Here is a 15,450-nt window from a genome sequence, read left to right as displayed (position 1 = left end):
TCTGAATTGATCAGAAACTGATTGGTTTAATTCAATAAATAGTTCTGTGCTCTGGAACTAGACACTTGTCACCTGAGTATCCGGGTAAATGTTGCCCAGGAATGTGGGACCTTGGGTGCTGCACCGCAGCTGAATGCCTCTCCACATTCTTTGGAGACCAAACTGCAGCCTTCAGGAATGCTTCTCCGAACTCGCTCCACACCAAGCAATTTTCACACATTTCTAACAGACTTGGGTAGACCTGCATGTACTCATGTCCACATCATGTCCACAGTCAGCCTGGCACATACTGGAGTGGTACTCAAAAGATTTTATGATCCTGCAGATGTTTATTAGTCTTTATTTCAATCAGAATTATTTACTTGCCTTCCAGCAGCACATATGGTTTAAAACAAGTACAGTAGCTCTTTCCCATCTAAAAGCCTTGTCCTGGCATTGTTACTGCGTTCTTCCAAGCACTTCCAGATTGAGAAAACTATACGTCTCAATGGAAAGTCACTGCCAGCCAAGAAGCTTTGACCCTGCCTGTTTAATAAATAATAGTGTTTCCTTTAAACCTGGCTAAAGACCTAATTCTGCCTGCCGTCCATCTTCATTTCTGGTTACTGCTCAACAAGGCTCCTTCCTATTGCCCAGACATCCCTCCAGTTTCACCTCTGAGTCTTCATTCACATCCTCCCCGTCACTTCTCAAAAAGAAGGTATATGTAGACATAGGCACACATATGCACATATATGTATACAGATAGCCACCTGGTTAGATTGAAGACAGATTTCCCCATATTTTCTTTCTGTATCTCTTTTTGCCCTTTCTCTCTTATCTCACCAAGATTAAACAGGTAAATATAACACAGCATGATTGGTGATACAGCAGAATATCAGGGTTTTTTTTTTTTGAGGATGATTAGCCCTGAGCTAACTACTGCCAATCCTCCTCTTTTTGCTGAAGAAGACTGGCCCTGAGCTAACATCCGTGCCCATCTTCCTCTACTTTATATGTGGGACGACTACCACAGCATGGCTTTTGCCAAGCGGTGCCATGTCCGCACCCGGGATCCGAACTGACGAACCCCGGGCCGCAGAGAAGCAGAATGTTCGAACTTAACTGCTGCGCCACCGGGCCGGCCCCAGAATATCAGTTTTTAGAAGTGTGAAAAGACATCTCCTTAAATGTAAATTGGCGGAAATGTGCAGCGTAGGAAGCTTTCTTTGTAGGCCTTATTTCACCTTGAGATTGCAGGTAATATTTTGAGATTGCATTATCACACACTTCATTCGCATTCTCACGTGAACGGTTTTAGATTTTTCAACAATTTTATTTTTTACTATACACAAGACACGGTGTCAGCAAAGATTGTAAATTCAAGTGCTGACAGCATCCTGGGAAGCATAGCGAGCGCCTTGGAAGAGGCAGTGGCCAGGGCCGAGCAGGACATACCTGACCTAAGAAGAAAGCCATGCTGCTGTAGGACGCACGAGCCCATTCTGAACAGATAATGCAAATTATCGAGAGATGCTAAGAATTGGAATCTTTTTGTGAAATCTCCATATTAGCATCTACATCAAACATTTTTTAACACTTTCAACCAAATTAAACACACAGATCAATAGTTTGCAACCTGTAAAAGGCACAACTGGTTGGTAGTGGTGTAGACAAGAGCAGGCCAAGCCAGGACTCCAAGGTGAGAGCACCCCAGAGAAGAGCCGGCTCGGCAGCAGGTAGAAGAGAGGAGTTTGACTGGGCTCAGGATGTGTAGATCAGGGTTTCTTAGCTTCAGCATCATTGACTTTTCAGGCAAGATAATTCTTTTTTGTGGGGGGGCTGTCTAACGTAGGATATTTAGGAGCATCCTGGCTTCTCCCCACTAGATACCAGTAGCACATGTCCCCCCATCCCCGTTCCCTGTCATGACAATCAACAATGTCTCTAGACATTGCCACATATGCCCTGGGAGGCAAAACTGTCCTGGGTTGAGAACCACTGGTGTAGACTTTGGTGGTAATAAGGGATGGGAATTGGTGGTAGGGAAATGCCTCCTGGGGTGGTAGGTGAGTAGTCTAACCAAGGAGGGAGAAGGGAGCAGGAGAGAGAGCAAAGCAGAGTCATGTGGTAACAGGTCTATGTTCTCCAGAGGACTGGAAAGAACCAAAGGTATAGCAGCCCAAAACCGGAACCCAGTAGCCAGCACTAGGAACAAGGCAATGACCCAGTTACCCAGATCAAGCAGAGCGATTGTAGAAGCGGAACCACGGGTCAGGATCTCTGCTGACTTGTGCTCTGAACTGGAAGCGTGGTTGAGTTTAAGTTTGGGGTAGTGCACAGCTCACAGGGAAGAGATAACAGAGCCAAGCTGTGGACTTAGAGCAGTGACAAGGCATCGGCATAGGGTCTTCTAACCAGAGATGGCAGGAGGCGGGGTGAGGGTCCTTCATCAGGGAGTCTACTCACCCTCCACACTCAAGGACCGGGACCTCTGACTCAGCTCCGAAGAACAGCTCCAGTCCTAGGGGCTGATCCATTGCTTTTGCTTTTCTTCCAGGGTCCTCCTTGGGAAGTAATAGAAACCCAGTAAAGTCAGGAACTTGTCCATGGCATTTTTTCCCTGGAGAGAAAAAGAGCTGGCCCAACTCTTACAGTCAATCCCCTCTGTCAACCCCGAGGTTAGTGGGTCTCTGCAGAGGCCTCTGAGCAGCACTGAATCCTATGACTGTCTCTCTGGGGACCGAGGGCAAGTCATTCACAGAGGCCAACTCAGAGTTGCTATTTCCATTCTAATGGGTAGGTTCCTTCTTCACTGTGGAAAACCTCAAAGTTTTCAAGAGTTTGTCTGCCCCAGGGGTCACAGACTAGGACCTACGCCCACGGCTATTTTGTTTTAAAAGAGTAGCTTAGAAGTTGGACACTTTTCACATTAAAAATATAGATATCCAGCCATTGTTCAACAACTCTGGCAACACCAAGCCCTCATTTTCCACGTGGAAACAATTGGCTAGAACTGAGTGGCTGCTGTCCACTGAAGGCAAGTCTCCTGCTCTTGGGTTCACCCAAATCCCATTGTGTCCCCAACCTGGACTACTGCACCCATTAAGGCAGCCTGCCCCTGGGGGCATTTACATTATGAAACGATGGGCAGAGGACGTTAACTCTGCCCAAACAGTCTATGTCTAGTATCATCACAACTCAAGACCTGCCCCTCATTTTCTTATACAGCGGGAGTCTTACCAGCCCACCATAGTCAATTGCAAAAACTCCCTCATATTCAGTGTCCATGGTTAAAAAGGGGGTTCTTAAATGGCTTCCTGACCCTTGCTGGGGTAAGAGAGACCCCCTCACCAAGCCAGCTTCTTCCTCTTTCCATTCTCCCTAAGGTAAGCTCCCTTCTCTCTCTTCCGGTAAGCTTCTGGAAGCCAGGACCATTGCTAGGAGGAGCTCCTACCTCAAGGGTTTCTTACAGCATCTTTCACAGGAGGTTGGTACCGCCAGGTCTCCATCACAGTGCTTAAAGGCAAGGCCTAGAGAAGCTAAATTTGTTAGGATACAGGTTCAACTGCTTTAACAAAAGCCCAAAAGAATAGCAGCGGAAATATTTTCTCACTTAGTCATCCAGAAGGAGCTGGTCCAGAGAAGCAGGGCAGCCCTGCTCCACGCGGTCATCCAGGGGCCTAAGCTTAAAACCATGTTTTCCTCATCCACATGGTACAAGATGTCTTACCACTGCATCCTCATCCAGCCAGTGAGAAGAGCAGGAAAAGGGTACTAGGGGGACTTGGACTCTGGTACAGAAGGTCCCAAAGTCTGGGGGTCATTGTTGACTCTTCTCTCACACCCCACATCCGGTCCATTAAGAAATCTGTTGTCTCTATTTCCAAAATATCTAGAATTCAATCCTTTATCATCGCTTCTACCACTACCGCCTTGATCCAAGCCACCCTTCTCTCTGGCCAGGATGATTGCAATAATCTCCTGACTGGTCTCCCTATTTCTACACTCAGTCTATTTTCAACATAGCGAAAAGAGGGGTCTTTCTATAATATGAAGCAGACTACTTTTTCCTCTGCTCAGAGTCCTTCAATAGCCTCCATTTCTCTTTGAGTAGAAACCGAAGTTCTTCAGTGCCTACAAACCTCTGCATGAGCTGAGCTCCCACATCCTTGGTGCTTCTTTCCTTTTGATCCTGCCCTTGTTCACTTGCTCACCACGTTCTAGACACACTGGCCTCCTTAGTGCTTCTGGAATGTTAGACACACTTCTGCCACAGGGCCTTTGCACTGGCTGTTCCTTCTGCCTGGAAATACCCGCATCACTGACTCCCTCACCTCCTCAAGCCTTTGCAGTTGTCATCTTCTCAATGAGTCCTTCTCTGACCACCTTACTGAGGGTTAAAACCACCTCTCCCATCCCCTTTATCCTGTTCTTTCCCCCTATTTTTCTACAGCACTTATTATCTAATACACTATGTAATTCGCTTTTTGCTTATGTTTAATTTTTTACTGTCTATCTCCTCCTGCTAGAACCTAAAATCTAAGAGGAAGAAAAGTTGTCTTATTTGGTGAAGAATCCCAGTCAGCTAGAATAGTGCCAGACAAACGTAGGCACTTACTAAATATTTGCTGAATGCATGAGTGATCAGGGTTCAGAAATGGTGGTTGCCAGCTCTGGGTTAATGTGATGGGTTGAATTATGGCCCCCCAAAAAGACATGCTGAAGTCTTAAACCCCAGTATCTCACAATGTGACCTCACTTGGAAATAGGGCCCTTACGGAGGTAATCGAGTTAAAATGAGGTCATTAGGGTGAGTCCTAATCCAGTGGGACTGGTGTCCTTATAAAAAGGGGAAATTCGGACACAGAGATAGACACGCACACAGGGAGAACACCTTGTGAAGATAAAGGCAAGTATCAAGGTGATGTATGGACAAGCCAAGGAAGGCCAAAGCTTGCCAGAAAACACCCGAATCAAGGCAAAAGACATGGACAGATTCTCCCTCACAGCCCTCGGAAGGAAACAACCCTACCCACACCTGGATCTCAGACTTCTGGCATCCAGACTGTGGGCCAATACATTTGTTATTTTAAGCCACCCAGTTTAGGGTCCTCTGTTATGGCAGCTCCAGGAAACTAATACAGTTAGTCTCTAGATATTTGGGTAGATCCAAGGGAGATTTGGAAAGTAGATTAGATCTGGAGGTGCCTGTCCACTAAAGCGATACACAAACAAGGTATAATAATTAAACAAGAACATGTCCTCCAGGATTAACCCTGTCTGCCCCAAGGACTCGGTAGGACAATTGCTGAATTCTGCCTTACCCCTCTCTTCTCCATCCCACCCCTACCCCTCATCATCACCACACAGATACTTCTGGTCTAAGTCATAGGGGAATTCCTAGCTTATTTTTCCCGTGAGGCATTCAGCTGGGCAGCACTCTGCTCCTCCTGAAGGTCCTTCTCCAAGCCTGAGCTTGTCCTTGCATCTAATCAACTCATCTGCTTTCTGGAAGATCAGGAACCTCTCTGGCACAGGGATTTCAGTTTAAAAGAATTCTGTTCAGATAGGTCACTCATCCTCCAGGTCCCTCCCCCGCCCCAAGAGAACTGGGAAGAGCGGGTGTTGGTGTCCTTCCACAGGCCCTGTGATCACTCTGGCCCATCAGGGTCAGTGGACATTGGAAAGAAAAGGCTCCTGACTTTCCGTGAGGATAGTGGTTGTGTGTACTTTGGGGGTTTCCATGGCTTTCTATGTTTGGGGAATGAGGTTCCATCTACTCCACTGCTTAGGGTTTTGTAAGGTGATTTAGACCACCACCTGGGCCTCTGGGCTTCAGAATTGCTAATAGCCTAAAAGAACTGGTCCTAGGCACAAGGAAGGTAAGGGTGTCCTGGAACACAGGCAGAGAACCAAGGCAGGGAGTTAGAGAGTAGGCTTGAAAGGCTTCGGCACTGGGGAGGGTCAGCCACCAGAAAGGGTGGAGAGGGCAGGGTAAGATCCCAGTCCTGAAAGAACAGGGCAGCAAGCAAGAAGCCAATTCTTCCTTGCTGGAGTAGGACACAAAGGAAAGGACTTGGTATCAAGAACAAACCAAGATCCTGGGGATAGAACTGTGGGTCATGGCCAGAGATTCTGGCAGCGACACTGACTTAGGGGTGAATTCACAGATCCTCTTTAAAATTACATTCGGTTCTGAACCAGACTCGTGGCAGAGCCAATCCTTTATGAGACACATGTTAAGCACCTGTGATATGTTAAGACTTGTACTAGGCGCTGTGGGGCAAGGAGATGACAGTTATTGTTCTCAAGGAGTTCACAGTTTAGTGGGGCAGATATTAAAGATAAGTCAGTGACAATGTAGCTTTTTAAGTATGAAGGAGAAGTGTGACAGAAGAAGGCAATGTCTCAGTGATTAAGAGCTCAGGCTCTGGGTCCAAGAGATCCCAGTTCATGTCCTGCCTCTCCAGTTACAGACTATGTGATCCAGAGCAAGTCACTAAGCTTCTCCAGGCCTCAGATCCTTTCCCATAAATGGAAATAATCATAGTGCTTACCTGCTTTATAAGAGTCTTGTGAGGATCAAATCAGATCACATATGCCTGGCACCTAGTAAATTCCCAATAACATTGACTATTATTTATAATAATAGTTATTAATACTGTTATAGTTGTCTGGGGGAAGAAAATGTCAGGAAATGTTTCCAAGAAAAGGGGGCATTGGAGCTGAATATTGAAAAATAAAGTGAAGTTGGCTGGGTCTGGGGTTGGGAGGATGCTAATGAATTGCTTTTGTTTCCTAATTATGCCCTGCCAGATTCTTCAAATGATTTTAGGTAGGATGATGAATTCAGTGTTAGCCAAATTGAGTTTGAGATGCTCTGAGCAACACAAGATGTTTGACCTCTTCATTCCAACCCTACTGTAACACCAAATCTTACATATTTGCCCCATTAATGATTGTAGCTCCATGAAATGAATACAACTAAATCTTTTTTCTACTTGATTTTCAATACTACAGATGGAAACAACACAAAATAAAATTAATGAAGCTAAAATTGCACCCAGTAAACTTTGTTTTGATTGAAAAATTGACATTTAAGTTTTCTTAACCCAGGAAAACTGGCCTTGAAGGAGAAAAGAAAAAGGGGCCACAAAAGAAAACTTTAGGTGAAATTATAATAGGCAAGATTTGGTAGGGAGAAAAATAAACAAAATAAAACTGATTAATAATAAACCAAATCTTTGTTGTAAATCTAGAAAAGAATTAACTCAAAAGAAAGGAATTTCAATAAAATAAAAATTTAAATAAAGGTTAACTGTACTCTATAGGAAATTAATATAGAAATTAAACGGTCATAGTCAAGTTTACTCCAAAAGATTCCTTTTGGTTGAAAGCCTTCCGCATTGATCTAATTCTTATGAACATGTTTGCATTCATAAAGTAGAATCAAAACATCGTTGGGTGCAAAATAGTGGGTCAAAATCTCCAGGGCTTGCCGGTGAGATCCAGGTGGGTGGGTTGAGGAACCAGTTGGAACTCTGTCTAGAGCTTAAGAAGTCAGGGTACAAATAAGGATTTTGAAGTCACCACCATGTAAGTATTCATTTATTTTCTTTTGCATCTTCCATAAAATAATAATGCAGAGTAAGAACCTAATAAATGCTCGTTGAATGTTAGATTCTCTCTGGTCAGCCCTACAAGCATTGTGAATGGAGGAATTGCACCTGTAGAGTCAACATCTTAATTTAGCACTTACCGAATACAAAAATGGACTCTCACACCTTTGAGAATAATCAGAGCGAAACTGAGGTCCACCAAGACTTGGACACGTGGAGTGTAAGCACAAGTCCTACCAAGAAATATACTATTTCCAGTTCATAAGATGAAATATTCTTATCCTTGTGTTCCTTATCATTCACCAAAGATTTCTTCTTCTTTTAACAATTGTTATCTTTCTTTTTAAATTTGCGTCTATAGAGTTCTTCATTCTCCACTTAGCAAGGTCATGGAGGATCTAGAGGAAACATTATTTGAAGAATTTGAGAACTATTCTTATGCCCTGGAATATTACTCCCCAGAGGCTGATTTGGAGGAGAAAGTCCACCTGGGAATTGCTCACTGGGCCTCCCTGGTGCTATACTGCTTAGCATTTGTGCTGGGCATCCCAGGAAATGCCATCGTCATTTGGTTCACGGGATTCAAGTGGAAGAAGACAGTCACCACTCTCTGGTTCCTCAACCTGGCCATTGCGGATTTCATCTTTCTTCTCTTCTTGCCCCTGTACATCTCCTATGTGGCTATGAATTTCCACTGGCCCTTTGGCATCTGGTTGTGCAAAGCCAATTCCTTCATTGCCCAGTTGAACATGTTTGCCAGTGTGTTTTTCCTGACGGTGATCAGCCTGGACCGCTATATCCACTTGATCCATCCTGTCTTATCTCATCGGAACCGAACCCCAAGGAACGCCCTGATTGTTATTATATTCGTTTGGCTTTTGGCTTCACTAATGGGTAGTCCTGCCCTCTACTTCCGGGACACTCTGGAGTTTGATAATCACACTCTTTGCTATAACAATTTCCACGAGCACGACCCTGACCTCATTGAGATGAGGCACCACGTTCTGACCTGGGTGAAAGTAATCATTGGCTACCTCTTCCCTTTGCTGACAATGAGCATTTGCTACTTGTGTCTCATCTTGAAGGTGAAGAAGCGAAGTATCGTGATCTCCAGTAAGCATTTCTGGACCATCCTGGCTGTGGTCACGGCCTTTTTGATTTGCTGGACTCCTTATCATCTGTTTAGCATTTGGGAGCTCACGATTCACCACAATGGCTCCTTCCACCAGGTGCTGCAGGCTGGAATCCCCCTCTCCACCAGCTTGGCGTTCCTCAACAGTTGCTTGAACCCCATCCTTTATGTCCTAATTAGCAAGAAGTTCCAAGTGCACTTTCGGGCCTCGGTTGCTGAGATTCTCAAGAACACCCTGTGGGAGGTGAGCTGCTCTGGCACAGTGAGCGAACAGCTCAGGAGCTCTGAGACCAAGCATGCACATCTCCTGGAGACAGCCCAGTGAATTGTTCCTCTCCCACAGATCAGTAGAAGGCGCTTGTGTGGGTCCCCGTACACACAGTTTCAGCTTATCCGGTTGCAAGATACAAGACCTTATCTTTTTGTTGTTTTTGGTCAGTTTATCGGCATCACACTTTTGTGTGAATATAAAACTTAGGAAGGATCTTCATTGTTTTCCCTGCAACTTACATTATCTGTGTCATTCTTGCTAATCATACTATAGTGGATTAATCAACACATTATTTTTTCAATTTTAATAATTTTTTAAAAGTCCCAAATCTTAAATATATGACTAATTTCAAAAAATGTTAAAATGTTTGCTTAAGATCCTTTCATTTTCAACAAGTAACCTATCAGACATATTCTTAAAGTGCAACATATGTACTCAATTCCTTTATTTCATGTAATCTGTGTACATACATTTATGAATTAAAGTAATAGTTGGTTATAGTAGTTTAAAACATTGTTTCAGTTAACTATTAATGCTTAGTTACCTGCCCCAAGATCTAGTTACTTAAAACAAGAATTTATTGTTAGACTTCACAATTCCGAGGTCAGAAATTCAAGCAGGGCACAGAAGGGAGGGTGGTCTCTCTGCTTCACGATGTCTGGAGTGTCAGGGGGACTGGGGTGACCTCAAGGGCTACAGTCTGAACAGCTGGGGACCAGCTGAGCAGCACTCTCCCCTCCTCTCCCCCTTCCTTCTCCTCCTCTCCTTCTCTCCTCTTTACTTTCCTCTTCTTTCTCCACACAGGTACTCTGGCATGGCCCCTCAGGGTGGCCAGACTTCTTAGATGGCAACTTAGGGCTCCCAGAGACCAAGGTGGACATTTCTAGTCCTCTGAAAGGCTATGCCAGACCCTGGCACAGTGTCACTTCCACCATATTCTGTTGGTCAAAGCAGTCACAGGTCAGCTCAGATTCAAGGGGAGGGGACATGAACCCCAGTTCTCGATGGGGACATACTCCCATCTCTAATCCCCCACGGTATCATTATAAATAGAAATGTTCTTGGAAAATTTTGGGTAAGTGCAAGTATGTGTAAGATGGCTATAAAAATGAAACATTGACATCCAGATAGTAGGTAGGTCAGCCCAATCTTAGAATGATTTGAGAAAAAGCAAGCATGTATGACATTGATGTATTTCCAGCTTCTGTTCCTGTAACTATGGACACCAGTATAAGACCAGTAAAGTACACCTTTAAGTCAGTGACCTCTTCATGGTGCAAATCTGTTGCATTTTAGACTGTAAAGCATTTGACCCCTATTCATTTCTCCCTTTACCAAATAGATGAGCACCTAAGAGGTACACAGAACCATAGGAGAGAGATGCCAAAACGCTTGGGGTATTTACATGTTAGACAGTGAGTCACACCCACACAAAAAGGATTCTAGAACAAAGGGACAGTAATAAGTGCCAAGAGAGAGCCAGGAAAAGTGCAGGTTGTTCAGAAAGGGAGATGGCATGCAGTTGGAGGTGAAGAAACACTGTGAATTTGTGTCCTGCCTCCGGGGTTCCCTAAGGCCCCTGCTCCTGCCCCCCGTCTCCTCTGGGACCCTTGTATGCATTCAAACTCTGCTATCACTGTAATTTTTAAAACATATTTAATTTTCTACAATTTCTCAATTTTATTTAGAAAGTTGTGAGGGGAGCCATGTTATTTTTTGAATCGGTATCCTTTTTTATTTCATCTCCTAGTTTTTGGAAATGCTAAAATCAGATCATTTATTGGCTATGTTCTTTACTGTTAGCCCCATGCAACAACTAGACCTGGTTTTGGGAATTATTCCAAGAAAATGGGTGGCATAGCTCAGCATATCCCAAACTTCTGTCATTCCCAAACTTTATGGTTTCTGCCAAATCCAGGACGGGGTAGAGAAGGCAGGAGAAAGGATCATCGTGAGTTTCTGGCTTCTGAACAGCCCTTGAATGTGCCCCCTCCACCAGCAGGGTTCGAGATGTTCCACTCTGTGTTCCCGTTGGCCCTTGTTTCCCAGAATCAAGAGAAAAGCTGGAGGATCCATGACAGAGGTTCCGTGGGCTCATCCTTAGTTTGGGCAAAGGGGGAGACTCTCAAGGCTGACAGAGAAGGAGGAAGGCTGAGGAGCAGGAAGAGGAGGAAGCCACCAAGGGCAGGAGGAAATGACAGAGCAGGTGGTGTTCCAGAAGCTGCACCTCAGGGCGGCGCTCGCTTCCTGGCCTCTGTGGGTCAGGGAGCAGGTGGAGCTGCTTTTCTCATTCCACTCAGCAGGCACAGCATCCTGGCCTGTGAGTTTTCAAGGGCCGATGAAAATATTTGACTTCTTAAAAAATATTATTGGCTCTAAAATACAAGAAGGAAGCCTGAAAAGTCACAATTAATAAATACTTAATTACATGCCTACAAAATATGCCTTTATATCAGTTAATCAAATGAAGTATTTTGTAATTATATAAAAACTCATATACTTATATAATATGGGATTTCAATATGTTTCCATGTTTGATATGAGGACTGGGGCTTCCAAAAAAGAAAAATGCCTTAAGGTCTAGAAAGGTCTTAGAGGAACTCTGAATTCATTTGAGAATCCAATGAAAGTAATGGGTCCTTACCCCAGAAAAATGCTTTTAAACAATACTTCAGGGAGTCTTTAGACCCCAGACTAAGAATTCCAGTTTCAGTGCCTTTTAACACAGCTGATAGTGGGCATGTAACAGGAACCCACCAGGAGAAAGTAGCAGCTGGTGCGGGCAACCTCCCAGCAGAGAGTGGAGTAAATGTTTCTCAGCTTCAAGGAAGGGCTTGGCAACAGCAAGCCTCGCCCAGCAGCTGGAGTCTCCAGCGGTGTAAGGACCCAGAGCAGGATGATGACTGAAAGGACAGAGGGGATGGAGAGGGGACGGGCAAGAGGGACGGGGGAGGAAGCGAGGGAGGGGAGTGAGGATCCCCAGGTTCCCAGTGCCCGGGCCAGCCTCAGGGAGACAGATGTGTCTCCTCCTCAATAGGAGGCAGCTCTTCCAAACAAAGGGCAAGCCCCAGGGCTCCCGAGGCAGGGTACCTGGATTTCAATCACGGCCCCACTAGCTCTCAGGCCTGTGGCTTTGGTAAATTAATTCACATTTCTATACCTGTCTTCCCTGTCTGCAAAATGCCTATAGCAATAGTAGCACCTGCCACATAGGGTCACCGTGAAAACTAAATGAGCCGATGCAGGTAAAGCACTTATACAGCGGCACTTAGCCCTACAAATACCTGATAGATGTCACCCAGCATTACTCAGTGAAACTGCCAGCACCTTCTGACCCAGGACCACTCAGTAAATGGGAGATCCCTCCCTCCTCTTGAATGAACGTGGCATCTCATAGGAAGAACAAGGGAACGACACTAAAAACGAGTTTATAAGTGCTATAAAGAGTTACAGGCTGGTAGGCTGCAAGGGGCAAGAAGGAGCAGAATCAAAGTCTTCTCGAAAGAGGCATGTGAACTGCATCTTGAAGAATGGCCACAATTTTACCAAGTGCCGCTGGGAAGAGGCTGTTTCAGGTAGGTGGCACAGCGAGAGCAAATGTTCAGAGGTTGGAAAACACTGGCTGTGTTCACAAGAGTCCAGTCTCATTTGTGCCATGGGGACAAAGCGAGGACAGAAGACTCACAAGTTAGTGCCAGGCTGAATAGTACTCCAGTTCTTCAGTATTCTCCCACATGGCAGTGCCGCTTTTTAGGGTGCAGTCAGAAGTCTAGGGACATTTCCCTCTGATTTTTACTTTACTGAATGCCATTCAAGCCAATGACATTCCAAATAACAGATTCTTATTGGGGACGTTTCCCGAATGCAACTCTTATCATCCATGCAGAGCAGCTAACGGGAGAATGCCTGTCAATCAGTCTCAATTTCCATTTTAAGTCTACCCCTTACGTGACATTACCTTCTCTCATTTATTGAGGGCATGAAGCAAGGGTCACATTGAAGGAACAGGATTTAATTTTCTAAAGGCAGGGATGAAAAACTTTCCCATTTGATTGCCAGCACATTGTCCAGCCTATGAAGAGCTGGGTCCTAGTTCCTCCTCTCACTCACTAGGTAAACACCCGGGCAAGTCGTCTTGCAGAGTCGTTTCCTCATCTGCACATGGCGAGGACAGCGTCTGCTTTGTTCATCTCACAGACTTATAGTGGGGGCAAATCAGACAACGGGTATGAGGCATATATTGTTTTACTTTTTTATTTTAAGGACAGTAATTGCCAGTGCCAAATTGCATTTGTTTGGAAAAATATACATAAATGCATCTTTAAACACTAATGCAACTCTTTGTATTTGTGTCTGCCTATAAGCATATCTTTTCATAGTAATAGTCAATGAAAAATCAAGAGTTTTTCAATTTGCTATAGTCTCCATTACTTTTTAAATTATATTAAACTGATAAAATACTTCATTGAGTCTATATGCCACAACTTAGCCATTTCCATTTATGTTATGGAGCAGTCCTTTCATCTCCCTGCTTCCCTCCACACCATCTCCCTGAGAGGCCTGCCTTTGTCTTGTCAGCCCGTCTTGGAAACCGTCAGGGCTCCCCATCACCCTCTCAGAACGTGCCACCCTGTAATTTACACGCCTCTACAACTGGCGCCACCCTAACTAACCCCAGACTGAACTGCAAACCCTGCCAGACAGGTCTAAGGGCGGCCCCCAGCTCTGTTCTCACCCCTGCCCTTAGTACTCCGCCTTTCCTACCCTCCTGCAACATTCTCTCTTTTTTTAATGAATTGCTGATTCAGGTCCATCCGGCTCAATCCCTCTAAAAAACTTTTATTCAAGTCTAAGCTTCAATCACCCTCTGCACTTTTGGATTACTTGCTCAATTACAATGACTTTTATCCTTAACAATTTTATGTGTTTGAACCACTTCTCTAGAGTCATTTTCTTAACTCCCCTTTGTGTTTTTACAGCATCTAACAGTGATACTGAATGGACCAGTTGTGAATTCCCACAGTATGCCCAGCCCTGTGCTAGGGGTGCTGAATATGAAAAACAAACAAGGTTTCAGAGTCACTGTCATCACTTGCCATGGAGCATGCAAAAAAAGACAGGCTCTTTTATTTTTTGTCTTCCACTTCACAGCCAGAAACAAAAACATCTCTTTACATATACCCATTTCTGGGCCCACTGGTTCAAGAATGGTTCATTCAGTACACTGGCTCACAGCCAATGTGAGCACTGCTCATTACAGCCCAAAATTGGAAGCAACCTAAAGATCCAACAAATAGGCTTTGCTTAAACAAGACAATGGGTTAAGACAAAGGAGACAATGGGTTAAGCAACTGTTAAAACGTGAGGGAGCCTCCTAAGTACTGATAAGGAATGTCCAAGATAGAGCTCATCTCCAGAACAGAGAGAGTGTCTCCGTGGACAGAGCGCACGGGGCAGTCCGTGTTGTGTGCTGGCCAGCCTGTGCATGTGCTTACACTAGGACTGCGAGGACCTGAGAACCTGCGAAATTGGTCGCTTTTACGGAAGTGGCGGGAAGCCTGTGGGACAAGGGAGACTTCACTGAACAACCTCTTGAATTTTGAACTATGTTATTATATTATCTACTTTTTAAAATTAAGATACCATTAAATTTATTTTTTATTCAAGGCCATGGAATCAAGACTTTAAAGTCACATGCTTCATATATTTTAAGACTTACAAGACAGCTGTAGTCTGAATCAGCTGTTCTAAATTTTTAAAACTCCTTTTACCTTTAACCAAATTTTTCAGTTTTTTGTTGCTAATAGTTTTCATCAATACTTAACATTTTGGTCAAGCCATTTGGTACTCACTCCCTTTACCAGGTCAACCATGGTGAGTTATTCGAGGCTACTTACTACTCATAGTTACTGCATCCCTGTCCACAGCAGCACTTCCAGAACACCCACGCTGTTCTCCAGAAAGCCAGCACTGCCCTCTGCCGGCTCTCATGATACTGACAACCTGAACAGTTCCCGTGATTTTAGACTGGACCTGTTGGACTAATATCGTTTAGTGAAGATGCTTTTATTCATCAGTACACACGTCTGATTAAATAAATTCCCCTCAGAATTTACCAATTTCCCACATTCAAGGTAGTCATATAGAAACAAAATCAAACTGAGAACCAAAAAACTCAGCATCGCCTGGCTTTGCTAGGAGAATTTGCACCTTAAACAAACCATTTAATCTCTTTGGCCTACAAAGAGATTACAAAGACTACAAAATGAGACCTTCGGAGGTCAGCGATTCCCAAACTCTTTTGTAAAACCTGCCACAGTAAAAAAATAATCAAGTGTGCCATATATCCCCAAGTGACTGTTAAGATGCAGCTGTTCGCAGTCTGACCCTCACTGCAACACACTGCCCTCACCTGGGCACACTTAGCTGCAGCACCACCTCAGCAC

At 44.5% G+C, this 15,450-nt stretch overlaps 1 protein-coding gene across 6 annotated transcripts in view; it reads left to right on the top strand.

The window, feature by feature from the left end:
- Positions 1-13,524, top strand: part of CMKLR2 (chemerin chemokine-like receptor 2) — a 43,592-nt gene extending 30,068 nt beyond the window's left edge. For 5 of the 6 annotated variants that reach the window (XM_008528696.2, XM_070580885.1, XM_070580886.1 and 2 more), the window contains one exon: positions 7,963-13,336. In XM_008528696.2, the coding sequence (XP_008526918.1) occupies positions 7,991-9,058 (1,068 nt within the window). In that variant the 5' untranslated portion in view covers positions 7,963-7,990 and the 3' untranslated portion in view covers positions 9,059-13,336. Of the gene's footprint in view, positions 1-7,962 lie in introns of all 6 variants that reach the window. The other variant, XM_008528695.2, reaches the window with a different exon arrangement.
- The last annotated feature ends 1,926 nt before the right edge of the window (positions 13,525-15,450 follow it).

Source organism: Equus przewalskii, chromosome 17 (genome assembly GCF_037783145.1).
Source record: "Equus przewalskii isolate Varuska chromosome 17, EquPr2, whole genome shotgun sequence".
Classification (NCBI taxonomy): Eukaryota; Metazoa; Chordata; class Mammalia; order Perissodactyla; family Equidae; genus Equus; species Equus przewalskii.
The sequence above is the reverse complement of the archived record's forward strand: the minus strand, read 5'-3'. Positions and strand labels throughout refer to the sequence as shown.